This window comes from Oncorhynchus mykiss, chromosome 4, assembly GCF_057628025.1.
Source record: "Oncorhynchus mykiss isolate SJ-2025 chromosome 4, ASM5762802v1, whole genome shotgun sequence".
In the NCBI taxonomy this organism is placed as follows: Eukaryota; Metazoa; Chordata; class Actinopteri; order Salmoniformes; family Salmonidae; genus Oncorhynchus; species Oncorhynchus mykiss.
Genome location: NC_143025.1, coordinates 89,499,424 through 89,515,815, shown reverse-complemented (window position 1 = coordinate 89,515,815; position 16,392 = coordinate 89,499,424). Strand labels below are relative to the sequence as shown.

The 16,392-nt window shown below is 41.4% G+C and overlaps 1 protein-coding gene across 1 annotated transcript in view; it reads right to left on the bottom strand.

Annotated features, from left to right (window-relative positions):
• Positions 1-16,392, bottom strand: part of syndig1l (synapse differentiation inducing 1-like) — a 96,749-nt gene that overhangs the window by 23,596 nt on the left and 56,761 nt on the right. The window contains exon 3 of the mRNA XM_021601071.3: positions 2,892-3,029. Coding sequence (XP_021456746.2) covers positions 2,892-3,029 — 138 coding nt within the window. The remainder of the gene's footprint in view (positions 1-2,891; positions 3,030-16,392) is intronic.

Sequence of the window (16,392 nt, the reverse complement as noted above, 5' to 3'; positions counted from 1 at the left end):
CGGCGGTCCAACTCATCCCAAACCATCTCATTTGGGTTGAGTTCGGGTGATTGTGGAGGCCAGATCATCTGATGCAGCACTCCATCAATCTCCTTCTTGGTCAAATAGGCCAAACACAGACCGGAGGTACGTTGGGTCATTGTCCTGTTGAAAAACAAATGATAGTCCCACCCAGCGCAAACCAGATGGGATGGCGTATCACTGCAGAATGCTATGGTAGCCATGCTGGTTAAGTGTGCCATGAATTCTAAAAAAATTGCAGATACATTTTGAGAACTACATAATGAAAATGTATGTATGTAAAGTAGAAACATAAAAAGTATGCTTTACTAAAATTTAGTTGGCCAATACAGTCCTGTAATACCATAAAATAGGCCAATACAGTCCAATAATACTGTAATATAGGCCATTACAGTCCTGTAATACTGTAATATAGGCCATTACAGTCCTGTAATACTGTAATATAGGCCACTACAGTACTGTAATATAGGCCATTACAGTACTGTAATATATGTAATTTACGTAGCAGCCACTTTAATCCAAAGTGACAAGAGTCCAAGCATTTTGGTATGAGACCCCACTGGGAATTGAACCCACAACTCTGGTGTTGCTAGTGCCATGCTGTTATGAACTGAGCCATGTACATGGCCACTACAATACATAAGTACAATACAATACTTTAAAATACAATATACGATTACAGTACAGGTGGAAGATGTATGATTGCCATTCCCATGAGCGTGACACCCTCCTTCAGGCCATGGACGAGGGATGCAATGATTTCAATCAAGACCTATTCCAGGATTGGATTCGCTGTGCCAAACGATTCCACCCGCACAGATTTTGACCAGAACCTATGGCCAAGTACTCAAGACAGGCTTAATGCAAACTACTGCCTGCTAAACATTATTTATTTAATTTGATTACATTGTGAAATATGTCCTCAATTATGGAATGTTGATGTTCAGTGCATTACCTAATGTGAAAACAGTGTAATGTACTGTAATTTACAGTATTGTAACATACTACATTCAAAATTAATTGATCTGGCCAAGGATTTCGACTCTGTCAATCACCACATCCTCATCGGCAGACTCGACAGCCTTGGTTTCTCAAATGATTGCCTCGCCTGGTTCACCAACTACTTCTCTGATAGAGTTCAGTGTGTCAAATCGGAGGGTCTGCTGTCCGGACCTCTGGCAGTCTCTATGGCGGTGCCACTGGGTTCAATTCTTGGACCGACTCTCTTCTCTGTATACATCAATGAGGTCGCTCTTGCTGCTGGTGAGTCTCTGATCCACCTCTACGCAGACGACACCATTCTGTATACTTCTGGCCCTTCTTTGGACACTGTGTTAACAACCCTCCAGGCAAGCTTCAATGCCATACAACTCTCCTTCCGTGGCCTCCAATTGCTCTTAAATACAAGTAAAACTAAATGCATGCTCTTCAACCGATCGCTACCTGCACCTACCCGCCTGTCCAACATCACTACTCTGGACGGCTCTGACTTAGAATACGTGGAAAACTACACATACTTAGGTGTCTGGTTAGACTGTAAACTCTCCTTCCAGACCCATATCAAACATCTCCAATCCAAAGTTAAATCTAGAATTGGCTTCCTATTTCGCAACAAAGCATCCTTCACTAATGCTGCCAAACATACCCTTGTAAAACTGACCATCCTACCAATCCTCGACTTTGGCGATGTCATTTACAAAATAGCCTCCAATACCCTACTCAACAAATTGGATGCAGTCTATCACAGTGCAATCCGTTTTGTCACCAAAGCCCCATATACTACCCACCATTGCGACCTGTGCGCTCTCGTTGGCTGGCTCTCGCTTCATACTCGTCGCCAAACCCACTGGCTCCATGTCATCTACAAGACCCTGCTAGGTAAAGTCCCCCCTTATCTCAGCTCGCTGGTCACCATAGCATCTCCCACCTGTAGCACACGCTCCAGCAGGTATATCTCTCTAGTCACCCCCAAAACCAATTCTTTCTTTGGCCGCCTCTCCTTCCAGTTCTCTTCTGCCAATGACTGGAACGAACTACAAAAATCTCTGAAACTGGAAACACTTATCTCCCTCACTAGCTTTAAGCACCAACTAACTGTCAGAGCAGCTCACAGATTACTGCACCTGTACATAGCCCACCTATAATTTAGCCCAAACAACTACCTCTTCCCCTACTGTATTTAATTAATTAATTTATTTTGCTCCTTTGCACCCCATTATTTTTTATTTCTACTTTGCACATTCTTCCATTGCAAATATACCATTCCAGTGTTTTACTTGCTATATTGTATTTACTTTGCCACCATGGTCTTTTTTTGCCTTTACCTCCCTTATCTCACCTCATTTGCTCACATTGTATATAGACTTGTTTCTACTGTATTATTGCCTGTATGTTTGTTTTACTCCAGGTGTAACTCTGTTGTTTGTGTCGAACTGCTTTGCTTTATCTTGGCCAGGTCGCAATTGTAAATGAGAACTTGTTCTCAACTAGCCTACCTGGTTAAATAAAGGTAAAATAAATAAATAAATACAATTTAAAAGGACAATATTGAAACATTGGATTTGTTAATAGATTAAGTTGTTGTTAATGAAATCTTCTCTATTTAGTTCAATTATGTAGTCTTTCGGTGATTAAACCAATGTCCTGATTATATTTCACAGTAAACGTATATTTTGGATCAATGGTTGTGAACGATATCTACCAACATTTTGTTTATGTAAAATCAAAGGTTTTGAAGATAGTTTTTTGTACTGAGAGTTTTGAAAATTCACTGCACACTTGTGAATATAGTTCCAAAATGATAAAAAGGAGACTGTAACCCCAGGAAGGGTGGTGAATACAGTGTGTGTGTGTGTGTGGGTCCTGCTTACCCCCTGGGAGAAGTAGAAAGCAGCGATCCCCAGGGGCCAGAAGCAGCATAACATGGAGAAGATGGCCAGGCCCAGATGGTCTCTGGGTGGGATCACTATGAAGTTATCTTCACTCTCGCTGTCGCTGGAGCAGTCCGTCTGAAAGAGACAAACACTGTAAATATTAGTTCACCGCCGTTACAGTTCACATACTGTATATAACATGATGAAGTTGTCCTCGCTGTCTCTGGAGCTGTCCGTCTGGCAGAGGGGAGGAGCGGAGAGAGAAACTGTCAGGGATCTCTCATTGATATAGTTAAACGATAGTTAAATCAACATTAAATAGTTATTCAAGTTTGAAGTTAAAACGATAGTTCAATCAAATACTAAAATAATTTTATTTTTCACACGCTTGGTAATGAAGCCGGTGACTGCTGTGGTAAAACTCCCCAATGTCATCGTATGAATCTCGGAACATATTCCAATCTGTGCTGTCGAACCAGTCCGGTTACTTAGCACCCGCTTCATCAGACCACTTCAGTATTGAGCACGTCACCGGCACTTCCTGTTTGAGTTTTTGCTTGTAAGCAGGAAGTAGGAGGATAGAGCTATGGTCAGAATTTCCAAATGGGAGGGCCTTGTACGTGTTTCTGTGTGTGGAATAAAGGTGATCTAGAGTTTGGTCACCTCTATTTGCACGGGTGATGTGCTGGTAAAAATGTGGTAAAACGGATGTCAGTTTCCTTGTATTAAAATCACCAGCCACGAGAAACAACGCCTCTGAATGTGTATTAAGTTGTTTGCTTATGGCCCTACACAGCTCATTGAGTCTTAGTGCCAGCATCGGTTTGTTGTGGTAAATGGACATCGACGAAAAATATAAATGAAAGTAAATATTATGGTGTGCAACTTATCATGCGGTTTTATATCTCAATCAAGCAAAAAACTCGAAACTTTTTAACATTAGAGATCGTGCACTAGCTGTTTTTAACAAAACGACAAACTCCTCCTCCCTTCATCTTACTCAAATCTGCTGTCCGGTATTGACGATGCATAGAAAAACCATTGAGACGCATGTCCATGTACTCGTTCAGACACTACTCGAGAAACATAGGATATTACAGTTTTTTTCAGGTAGGACAGGAGCTCCTATCCAGTTTGTTCTCCAGTGATTACACGTTTGCGAACGTGAACAGAGTACAATTTGCTCACCGACGTAGTCTGATCAGGGGTTCCGACTCGCCTGCATGGCTTTCTCTTTGGAGTCCCGGGGATCGGGGCTTCTCTTCCAGAGAAAGCAGAATGTCCAGAGCTGCCAACTTTTTGAAGTAGAAATGTTTGTCCAAATTGAGGTTAGTAATCGCTGTTCTGATATCCGGAAGCTGTTTTCAGTCATAAAAAATGATGGCAGGTATATTATGTACAAAGAAAACTATGATTAGCGTAAAAAAAAACAACAACACAAAAATTGCAAGTCCGTAAAACAGCTGCTATCCACTGCAGCGCCATCTCTGTCAGTTCACCCACATTACTGGGAGAGATATTAGATGGATAGTACAAAAGATAACGTACTCATACAACATTGGTTTGGATTTAAAGGGATAGTTCACCCACATTACAGGAGCCAAGATACATTGTTAAAGGGACAGTACACCCACATTACAGGAGGAAATATACACTGTTAAAGGGACAGTTCACCCATATTACAGGAGTAGAGATACACTGTTAAAGGGACAGTTCACCCATATTACAGGAGGAGAGATACACTGTTAAAGGGACAGTTCACCACATTACAGGAGGAGAGACACACTGTTAAAGGGATAGTTCACCCACATTACAGGAGCCAAGATACACTGTTAAAGGGACAGTACACCCACATTACAGGAGGAAATATACACTGTTAAAGGGACAGTTCACCCATATTACAGGAGGAGAGATACACTGTTAAAGGGACAGTTCACCCATATTACAGGAGGAGAGATACACTGTTAAAGGGACAGTTCACCCTTAACTGACATTGCAGGGTCATATAGGGTGAATCTGAAATGACAATACTTTTTGGCCAGAGCTAAACACATTTTACATCCAATATCCTCATGTTAAATCCCCAATCCTCTAGGGAAGAGGCTAGCAATGTCCTGTGCCAGAATACAAGTTATATGACTGTGTGATGTATACCTGAACCATAAATCCTAGTCATTACAGAAGTCCTTTGTACTGTAGCTGGGAACTGGCGATTGGGGATTTATGATGCAAGGATTTTCATTTTTCATTTCCATCATCCCAGGAGTGACATTAACCCTTGTGCATTGCTGAGACAAAAAAACAACATCCATTGTGTTATGGGTCAGATTGACCCGCACAGTTTAATTTAAACACACTCAAGATAGTCAAAGTAAAAACAGCCAAAACTTGATTTTGTCTTGTCAGACATTTCAGAAAGAAGAAATACAACAACATTTGATTTGAAAACAAAATATTTAACTATTTTGTTAAACATATTTCCTTTCTCACAAACAAGCATTTTCTGTTTGGAGCTCATTTTTTTTGAGTGTCTGTGTCAGAGATCTGCTGCTCAGCACTGAGAAAGAGAAAGCTTGGGAAAGCTCACTTTCACCAAAACGTAACTTTCACCAAAAGGTAATTATAAAATCCAGAAGCAGTCGAAACAAAAATACATCAGAGACGATTGTTTATTTTGGACCAAAGATCTATACACATGAAAACCTCCGGGTCAAAAGGACCCACAACATCCATGTTTGTATACAAAATCTACACAGACATTTCACAACACATCATCAGTGTGTCCGCATCTTAAAGTTAGGTTCATGACCCTAAATGACCCTAAATGAGGAAAAGTTATTTCATTTAATGGAGAGAGAAAAAAAGAGCTTAACTAGTATTTTGGGTAACTCCCAACGCGGAAATGGGTCAAATGTACCTGTAACATAATAAGAGACTTAAAATATAGTGTGTGTCTGTTCCAAATGGAACCCTATGTCCTATATAGTACGCTACTTCTGGCCAGGGCCCATAATGCACTATATAGCAGGGTTGCGTTCAATTCAGAATTTTGGAATTGACTCCCATTCAACTCATGAGTTGAAATTCAAAATTGAATTGGCCACACCCCACAGGACGTAGAATTAGATTTTTTTTTTTTGAGTTTGAGTGACAGGTAATATCCTTTTTAATTCAGTGAAATTCAAAGATATTCCAGTCAGTCGTAGAACATGAGAGTTTCATTGACTCTGACAGGTCACAACTTCCAGATACCAAAGTTTATATCACTTTTCTCCGGAAACAATATTCACATACACTTTTGACCTAAGTGCTTACAATAGCCAATTATATTTTCTCGACAACCAATGCCATTGAATTTTGTAATGACAGAGCAATTGGGCCCTAAAGTCCTTGAACCCAAAGCCCTCTTAGTGAATTTAAGGGTGGTAAGAAGCATCAACCACATCACATCTCTAAGCTTGTTGTGACAGGGCAGCCATTTTGTGTTGATTTTGAAAATGGGAACTAATGCATTCTGGGACATGTAGTATTTTCCCCCATATTGATAAATGAAATGTAATAACTTAGAATATCCACATACAGGTTTTGTTTTCCTTGATCATCACTTTTAAGTTTGTCCTGATAATCAATAGTTTTATATGTATGTACATAATGACATGTTTGATGTTTTAGACATGATGTACAGTTGAAGATGGAAGTTTACATACACCTTAGCCAAATTAATTTAAGCTCAGTTTTTCACAATTCCTGACATTTAATCCTAGTAAAACAATCCCTGTTTTAGGTCAGTTAGGATCACCACTTCATTTTAAGAATGTGAAATGTCAGAATAATAGTACAGAGAATGATTTATTTCTTTCGCCACATTCTCATTGGGTCAGAAGTGTACATACACTCAATTAGTATTTGGTCGCATTGCCTTTGAATTGTTTAACTTGGGTCAAACGTTTTGGGTAGCCTTCCACAAGCTTCCCATAATAAGTTGGTGAATTTTGGCCCATTCCTCCTGACAGAGCTAATGTAACTGAGTCAGGTTTGTAGGCCTCCTTGCACACACACACTTTTTCAGTTCTGCCCACAAAGGAGGATTGAGGTCAGGGCTTTGTGATGGCCACTCCAATACCTTGACTTTGTTGTCCTTAAGCCATTTTGCCACAACTTTGGAAGTATGCTTGGGGTCATTGTCTATTTGGAATACCCATTTGCAACCAAGCTTTAACTTCCTGACTGATGTCTTGAGATGTTGCTTCAATATATCCACATAATTTTCCTACCTCATGTTGCCATCAATTTTGTTTAGTGCACCAGTCCCTCCTGCAGCAATGCACCCCCACAACATGATGCTGCCACCCCCGTGCTTCACGGTTGGGATGGTGTTATTCGGCTTGCAACCTCCCCCTTTTTCCTCCAAAGATAAGAATGGTCATTAAGGCCAAACATTTTTGTTTCATCAGACCAGAGGACATTTCTCCAAAAAGTGCGATTTTTGTCCCCATGTGCAGTTGAAAATCGGAGTCTGGCTTTTTTTTGGCGGTTTTGGAGCAGTGGCTTCTTCCTTGCTCAGCGACCTTTCAGGTTATGTCGATATAGGACTTGTTTTACTGTGGATATAGATACTTTTGTACCTGTTTCCTCCAGCATCTTCACAAGGTCCTTTGCTGTTGTTCTGGCTGGATTCCACTTTTCGCACCAAAGTACATCCATCTCTAGAACGCATCTCCTTCCTGAGCGGTATGATGTCTAAGTGGTCCCATGGTGTTTATACTTGCGTACTATTGTTTGTACTGATGAACGTGGTACCTTCAGGCGTTTGGAAATTGCTCCCAAGGATGAACCAGACCTGTGGAGGTCTACACATTTTTTCTGAAGTCTTGGCTGATTTCTTGTGATTTTCCCATGATGTCAAGCAAAGACGCACTGAGTTTGAAGGTAGGCCTTGAAATACATCCACAGGTACACCTAAAATTGACTCAAATGATGTCAATTAGCCTATTAGAAGCTTCTAAAGCCATGACATAATCTTCTGGAATTTTACAATCTGTTTAAAGGCACAGTCAACTTAGTGTATGTAAACTTCTGACCCACTAGAATTGTGATACAGTGAATTATAAGGGTAATAATGTCTGCAAACAACTGTTGGAAAAATTACTTGTGTCATGCACAAAGTAGATGTCCTAACCAACTTGCCAAAACTATAGTTCGTTAACAAGAAATTTGTGGAGTGGTTGAAAAACACGTTTTAATGACTGCAAACTAAGTGTAAGTTAACTCCCGACTTCAACTGTATATTTGTATAGACTATACCTAATATAGAATAGAAGGAGCATTTGGAGTTCATTGCATTCAATTCTATTTCCCTTAATACAAATTCATATTTAAATTCTGTTTACTACTTCAATTCAAAATCAAGATTTTATTAGGCATTCTGAATTTAATTCTGAATTGAGCCCAAACCTGTGGGAAGAGAGGAATATAGCAAAGACAAGGGGAATATAGAGAGAGGCAATGAAAAGAGAGAGAGAGAGTGTGTGTGTGTGTGTGTGTGTGTGTGTGTGTGTGTGTGTGTGTGTGTGTGTGTGTGTGTGTGTGTGTGTGTGTGTGTGTGTGTGTGTGAGAGATACAAAGAGAGGAAGGAGGGAGAGAGGGGACTGAAGGAGCCCACTAATTATCAAAATCCAGAAAAGAGTCGTTAAATTCTATAACCACCTAAAAGGACGCGATTCCCAAATCTTCCATAACAAAGCCATCACCTACAGAGATATGAACCTGGAGAAGAGTCCCCTAAGCAAGCTGGTCCTGGGGCTCTGTTCACAAACAAAAACACACCCCACAGAGCCCCAGGACAGCAGCACAATTAGACCCAACCAAATCATGAGAAAACAAAAAGATAATTACTTGACACATTGGAAAGAATTAACAAAAAAAACAGAGCAAGCTAGAATGCTATTTGGCCCTAAACAGAGAGTACACAGTGGCAGAATACCTGACCACTGTGACTGACCCAAACTTAAGGAAAGCTTTGACTATGTACAGACTTAGTGAGCATAGCCTTGCTATTGAGAAAGGCCGCCAAAATGAGGAGGAAACTGAGCTGCACTTCCTAATCTCCTGCCCAATGTATGACCATATTAGAGAGACATATTTCCCTCAGATTACACAGATCCACAAAGAATTCGAAAACAAATCAAATTTTGATAATTTTGATAAACTCCCATATCTACTGGGTGAAATTCCACAGTGTGCCATCACAGCAGCAAGATTTGTGACCTGTTGCCACAAGAAAAGGGCAACCAGTGAAGAACAAACACCATTGTAAATACAACCCATATTTATGCTTATTTATTTTCCCTTGTGTACATTAACCATTTGTACATTGTTACAACACTGTATATATATATATATATATATATATATATATATAATATGACATTTGCAATGTCTTTATTGTTTTGAAACTTCTGTATGTGTAATGTTTACTGTTCATTTTTATTGTTTATTTCACTTTTGTTTCACTTTTGTTTATTATCTACCTCACTTGCTTTGGCAATGTTAACACATGTTTCCCATGCTTCCCAAGCCCCTTGAATTGAATTGAGATCAGAGAGAGAGAGAGAGAGAGAGAGAGAGGCAAAAGAGAGAAGAGAGAGAGAGAGACCAGATATAGAGAGACAAGAGAGAGAGAGAGAGTTAAGATCCTGCACACACACATGCAGACAGACACCCACCCAGTTCACTGTCACGCGGTGCAGCTAGCGTCCTGACAAGTAACAATAGAGTAATAGATGGCTCCATTCCATCGCCATGACAGCAGAAACATTGAGAGGTCTGGGTAATTTATGTTGCCAAATTGCCTCCACAGCGTGGATGACATGAGACGACCCAATCCTTTCTTTTAGGGCAGGGACCTCACAATACAATATTATCACAATACTTAGGTGCCAATACGATATGTATTGCAATTCTCACGATTCTATATGTTTTGGGATTCGATATTGGGATTTGATGTTCCAAACAGATTTCTAACTATGTGTCTGCTGCAGAGAGACACGAGAGATCATGAGAACATTTGTTTTGATCAGTCATGGAAATGAAAGTGCTTAAAACATGTTGGATCACTATTTTAAAAACTATAGGATGAAAAATACCGTAGTTTTGGCACAGGTACAGCCAACAAGAGCCAGCTAATGCTACCAATAAATGTATACAGTGCATTTGGAAAGTATTCAGACCCTTTGACTTTCTCCACATTTTGTTACATTACAGCCTTGTTCTAAAATGGATTATATATATAAAAAAAATACTCAGAAATCTACACACAATACCCCATAATGACATCACAATACCCCATAATGACATCACAATACCCCATAATAACGAATTGAAACCCGGTTTTTAGAAATAGTTTCAAATTAATAAAACTTAAAAACAGAAATACCCAATTTACATGTGTATTCAGACCCTTTGCTATAAGAATCGAAATTGAGCTCAGGTGAATCCTGTTTCCAATGATCATCCATGAGATGTTTCTACAACTTGATTGGAGTCCACCCGTGGTAAATTCAATTGATTGGACATGATTTGAAAAGGCTCACACCTGTCTATATAAGGTCCCACAGTGGACAGTGCGTGTCAGACCAAAAACCATGCCATGAGGTCGAAGGAACTGTCCGTAGAACTCTGAGACAGGATTGTGTCAAGGCACAGATCTGGGGAAGGGTACCAAAACAATTATGCATCTTTGAAGGTCCCCAAGAACACAGTTGTCTCCGTCATTCTTAACTTCTCTAGGGTAGGGGGCAGCATTTGGAATTTTAGATGAAAAGCATGCCCAAATTAGACTGCCTTCTACTCGGGCCCAGAAGATAGGATATACATAATTAGTAGATTTGGATAGAAAACACTATAAGGTTTCCAAAACTGTTGAAATAATGTCTGTGAGTGTAACAGAACTGATTTTGCAGGTGAAAACCTGAGAGAAATCCATTCAGGAAGTAGGAATTTTTGTTTGTTTGTAGTTTTCTATTCAATGCCATTACCGTATCCATTGACTTAGGACTCAAATTGCAGTTCCTTCCAGTAGATGTCAACAGTCTTTAGAAATTGTTTCAGGCTTGTATTCTGAAAAATGAGGGCGTAAGAGCAGTCTGAATGAGTGGACCCTGCCGTGTCACAGAGCTTTTACATGCGCGCGACCAGAGAGTGTCTTTCTTGTTTACCTTTTATACTGATGACGTTATAGTTCGGTTGAAATATTATAGATCATTTGGGCTAAAAACAACCTGAAGATTGAATATAAACATTGTTTGACATGTTTCTATGAACTTTATGGATACCATTTTTTTTGTGTGTGTGTTGCGTTTGAGCCTGTGGATTACTGAAGAAAACACGCGAACAAAACTGAGGTTTTGGATATAAAGAGAGACTTTTTCGAACACAAGGAACATTTATTGAATAAATGAATGTCTTCTGAGTGCAAACATATGAAGATCATCAAAGGTAAGGGATTAATTTTATCTGACTTGTGTAACTCTTCTACTTGGCTGGTTACTGTTTGTAATGATTTGTCTGCTGGGCTATGTTCTCAAATAATTGTAAGGTATGCTTTCGTCGTAAAGCATTTTTGAAATCTGACACCGTGGTTGGATTCACAAGAAGTTAATCTTTAAACCTAGGAAAAATATTATATTATTTATTTTATGATGAGTATTTCTGTATTTGAATTTGGCGCTTTGCAATCTCACTAGATGTTGGCCAGGTGGGATGCTAGCGTCCCACATATCCTAGAGAGGTTAAACAGAAGAAGTTTGGAACCACCAAGACTCTTCCTAGATCTGGCCGCCCAGGCAAACTGAGCAATGGGGGAGAAGGTCCTTGGTCAAGGAGGTGACCAAGAACCTGATAGTCACTCTGAGAGAGCTCTAGAGTTCCTCTGTGGAGATGGGAGAACCTTCCAGAAGGACAACCATCTCCTCAGCACGCCACCGATCAGGTCTTCATGGTAGAGTTGTCAGATGGAAGCCTCTCCTCAGTAAAAGGCACCACAGCCCACTAGAAGTTTGACAAAATGAACATAGAAACAAGATTATCTGGTCTGATGAAACCAAGATTGTACTCTTTGGCCTAAATGCCAATAGTCACATCTGGAGGAAACCTGGCACCATCCCTACGGTGAAGTATGGTGGTGGCAGCATCATGCTGTTAGGATGTTTTTCTATGGCAGGGACTGGGAGACTAGTCAGGATCGAGGCAAAGTACAGAGAGATCCTTGATGAAAACCTGCTCCAGAGCGCTCAGACTAGGATGAAGGTTCATCATCCAACAGGACAACGACCTGTAGCACACAGCCAAGACAACACAGGAGTGGCTTCAGGATAATTATCTGAATGACCTTGAGTGGCCCAGCCAGAGCCCGGACTTGAACCCGATCAAACATCTTTGGAGAGACCTAAAAATAGCTGTGCAACAACGCCCATCCAACCTGACAGAGCTTGAGAGGATCTGCAGAGAATAATGTGAGAAACTCCCCAAATACAGGTGTGCCAAGCTTGTAGTGCCATACCCAAGAAGACTAGAGGCTGTAATCGCTTCCAAAGGTGCTTCAACAACGTACTGAGTAAAGGGTCTGAATACTTATGTAAATTGATATTTAATAAATTACCCCCAAAAATATAAATTCTGTGTGTAGATTGATGTGGGGAAAAACAACTATTTTATACATTTTAGAATAAGGCTGTAATGTAACAAAATGTGGGGTCGGAATACTTTCTGAATGAAGTGTATCTACCTCAAATACCTTATTAATATCTATACTGAAGGGGTCTGAATAATTACTTATTTTTTGTATTATATCTGTTTTCTTACAAATCGATACTTGGAGTCAAATATCAACATAATATTGTCCAAAATACTATTGCGATATGTAACAATAGCACTTTTTTTCCCCATCACTACTTTCTTTCCCTCCCTCCTTCACTCTTTACTTCCTCCTCCTTTCACTCCCTCACAGCCTCGTTCCACTGTTGATATTTCCTCCTTCCTTCCTCCTCTCCCTCTTTCCACTCTGACTCTCTCCTTCCCTTCCCTCCTCCTCTCCCTCTTTCCACTCTGTGACTTTTTCCTCCCCATCCCCCCTCCTCTTCCTCTTTCCACTCTGTGACTCTCTCCTCCCCTTCCCGCCTCCTCTCCCTCTTTCCACCCTGCAACTCTCTCCTCCCCTTCCCTCCTCCTCCTCTCCCTCTTTCCACTCTGTGACTCTCTCCTCCCCTTCCCTCCTCCTCCTCTCCCTCTTTCCACTCTGTAACTCTCTCCTCCCTTCCCTCCTCCTCCTCCTCCTCTCCCTCTCTCTACTCTGTGACTCTCCTCCCCTTCCCTCCTCCTCTCCCTCTTTCCACTCTGTGACTCACTCCTCCCCTTCCCTCCTCCTCTCCCTCTTTCCACTCTAACTCTCTCCTCCCCTTCCCTCCTCCTCTCCCTCTTTCCACTCTAACTCTCTCCTCCCCTTCCCTCCTCCTCTCCCTCTTTCCACTCTGTGACTCTCTCCTCCCCTTCCCTCCTCCTCCTCTCCCTCTTTCCACTCTGTAACTCTCTCCTCCTCCTCTCCCTCTTTCCACTCTGTAACTCTCTCCTCCCTTCCCTCCTCCTCCTCTCCCTCTTTCCACTGTGACTCTCTCCTCCCCTTCCCTCCTCCTCACCCTCTTTCCACTCTGTGACTCTCTCCTCCCCTTCCCTCCTCCTCACCCTCTTTCCACTCTGTAACTCTCTCCTCTCTTTCCCTCCTCCTCTCCCCCTTTCCACTCTGCATCTCCCACCTCTTCGTCTCCCACCTCTCAGTCTGTCTCTCTATATCACTTTTTCTCCTCTCCTTCCTCCCCTCTCTCCTTCCTTCCCTGTTGCACTCTGTCACAGTCTCTCACCTCGATGTTCTGAATAACACTTCTCATGTTCCAGATGATCGATGCCTAGACAGCTGTCTCTCTATGTAAATGGTGTATGTATCTCATTCAATATGAGTAATGATACTTCACAACCTGCTACTTGACTGTCTGTTTTTACACCGTAATTAATGTTTCTCAATACAACCCCCACTACTTAATCAACAGATATAGAAAAAATATATATTTACACATAATTAACATATGAGGTGAGAGATATGAGAAAATCTGAGGCTAAGGCAACACACTCGGTTCACATGTCAGATAGCTTTCTACTTACAGAGACAGAGACACAGAGAGAGACAGATACAGAGACACAGAGAGAGATGAGAGCGACAGAGACACAGAGACAGATACACAGAGAGGCAAAGACAGAGAGAGCGACAGAGACACAGAGAGACAGAGAGAGACAAAGGCACCGAGAGAGACAGAGACACAGAGAGACAGAGAGAGACAAAGAGAGACAGAGAGAGAGACAGAGACACAGAGAGAGACAGAGAGAGACAAAGAGAGACAGAGAGAGAGACAGATACACAGAGAGAGATAGAGACACAGAGAGAGATAGAGACACATCGAGAGACAGAGACACAGAGAGAGACACAGAGAGAGACACAGAGAGACAGAGAGAGACTGAGAGAGACAGAGAGAGACAGAGAGAGACAGAGACACAGCGAGAGACAGACAGAGACACAGTGATAGACACAGAGCGAGAGACACAGAGAGAAACAGAGACACAGATCGAGAGACACAGAGAAAGACACAGACAGAGCAATGGAGTCAGAGGCATACGCACACACACAGTGCCAAGTATGCAGGCGACAGATACCCTAGAGGTTAGACCATCTGCCCTTGAGCAAGGCACTTAAGCCTAATTGATCCAGAGTCGCTGTCAATAATGGCTGATCCATGGCCGTGACCCCACTCTCTCTCAGGTGGAGTAGGGATATGACAAAAACACATGTACATGTTACCCACTGAAACAGGACAGATATAAACAGAGGTGAGCTTCCCAGTGACATGACCCTAACAGATGAGCGAAATGCTTTCTACGCTTGCTTGGAGGCAAGTAACACTGAACCATGCATGAGAGCACCAGCTGTTCTAGTTAACTGTGAACACACTCTCCGTAGCTGATGTGAGTAAGACCTTTAAAAAGGTTAACATTCACAAAGCCGCAGGGCCAGACAGATTACCAGGATGCATACTCAGAGCATGCCCTGACCATCTGGCAAGTGTCTTCTCTGACATTTTTAACATTCTGCCTGACCCAGTCTGTAATACCTTCAAACAGATAGTCCCTCTGCCCAAGAACGCCAAGGTAACTCTAAATTACTATAGCCCTGTAGCAATCACATCTATAGCCATGGAATTAATTGAAAGGCTGGTCAGGGATCAAATCAACACCATCATCCCAGACACCCTGGACCCACTCCAATTCACATACCGCCTCAACAGATCCAGCGATGCCCTATCCCGCACTGCCCTATCCCGCTTGAACAAAATGAACAGCTATATGATCATTGACTACAGCTCAGCGTTCAACACCATAGTGCACTACAAGCTAATCACTAAGCTAAGGAACCTGGGAATGAACAGCTCCCTCTACAACTGGATCCTGAACTGCCTAACGGACAACCCCCATCTGGTAAGGATAGGCAACAACGCATCACTGACCCTAAACACGGGGGCCCCTCAGGGGTACATGCTTAGGCCCCTCCTGTACTCCCTGTTCACCAACGATCATTATTAAATTTGCTGATTACCCAACGGTGGAAGGCCTGATCACCGATGACAATGAGACAGCCTATAGCGAGGAAGTCAGAGACCTGGCAGTGTGGTGCCAGGACAACATTCTCTCCCTCAATGTGGATTACATGAGACACAGGGCCGAGCACTCCCCTATTCACAGTGTCAGGCCGTAGTGGAGCGGGTCGCGAACTTTAAGTTCCTCGGTGTCCACATCACTAAGAATCTATCATGGTCTACAAACAACAACACATGATTAATTTGTTACTGCTGGTCACATTATTAATGTGTTTTATTCTCTGGAGTATTGGGTTGTTCTGACACAGTGTAATAGTCACAAGAAGACATTGTGCTTTTGGTTAATGGATCGGTTGGAGGGTAATGCTGTTTGGAAATGTAAGGTGTGATATGATATATACAGTCTGATATGATATATACAGTCTGATATAAACAGTCTGATATGATATATACAGTCTGATATAAACAGTCTGATAAGATATATACAGTCTGATATGATATATACAGTCTGATATGATATACACAGTCTGATATGATATATACAGTCTGATATAAACAGTCTGATATGATATATACAGTCTGATATATACAGTCTGATATGATATATACAGTCTGATATGATATACACAGTCTGATATGATATATACAGTCTGATATAAACAGTCTGATATGATATATACAGTCTGATATAAACAGTCTGATAAGATATATACAGTCTGATATGATATACACAGTCTGATATGATATATACAGTCTGATATAAACAGTCTGATATGATATATACAGTCTGATATAAACAGTCT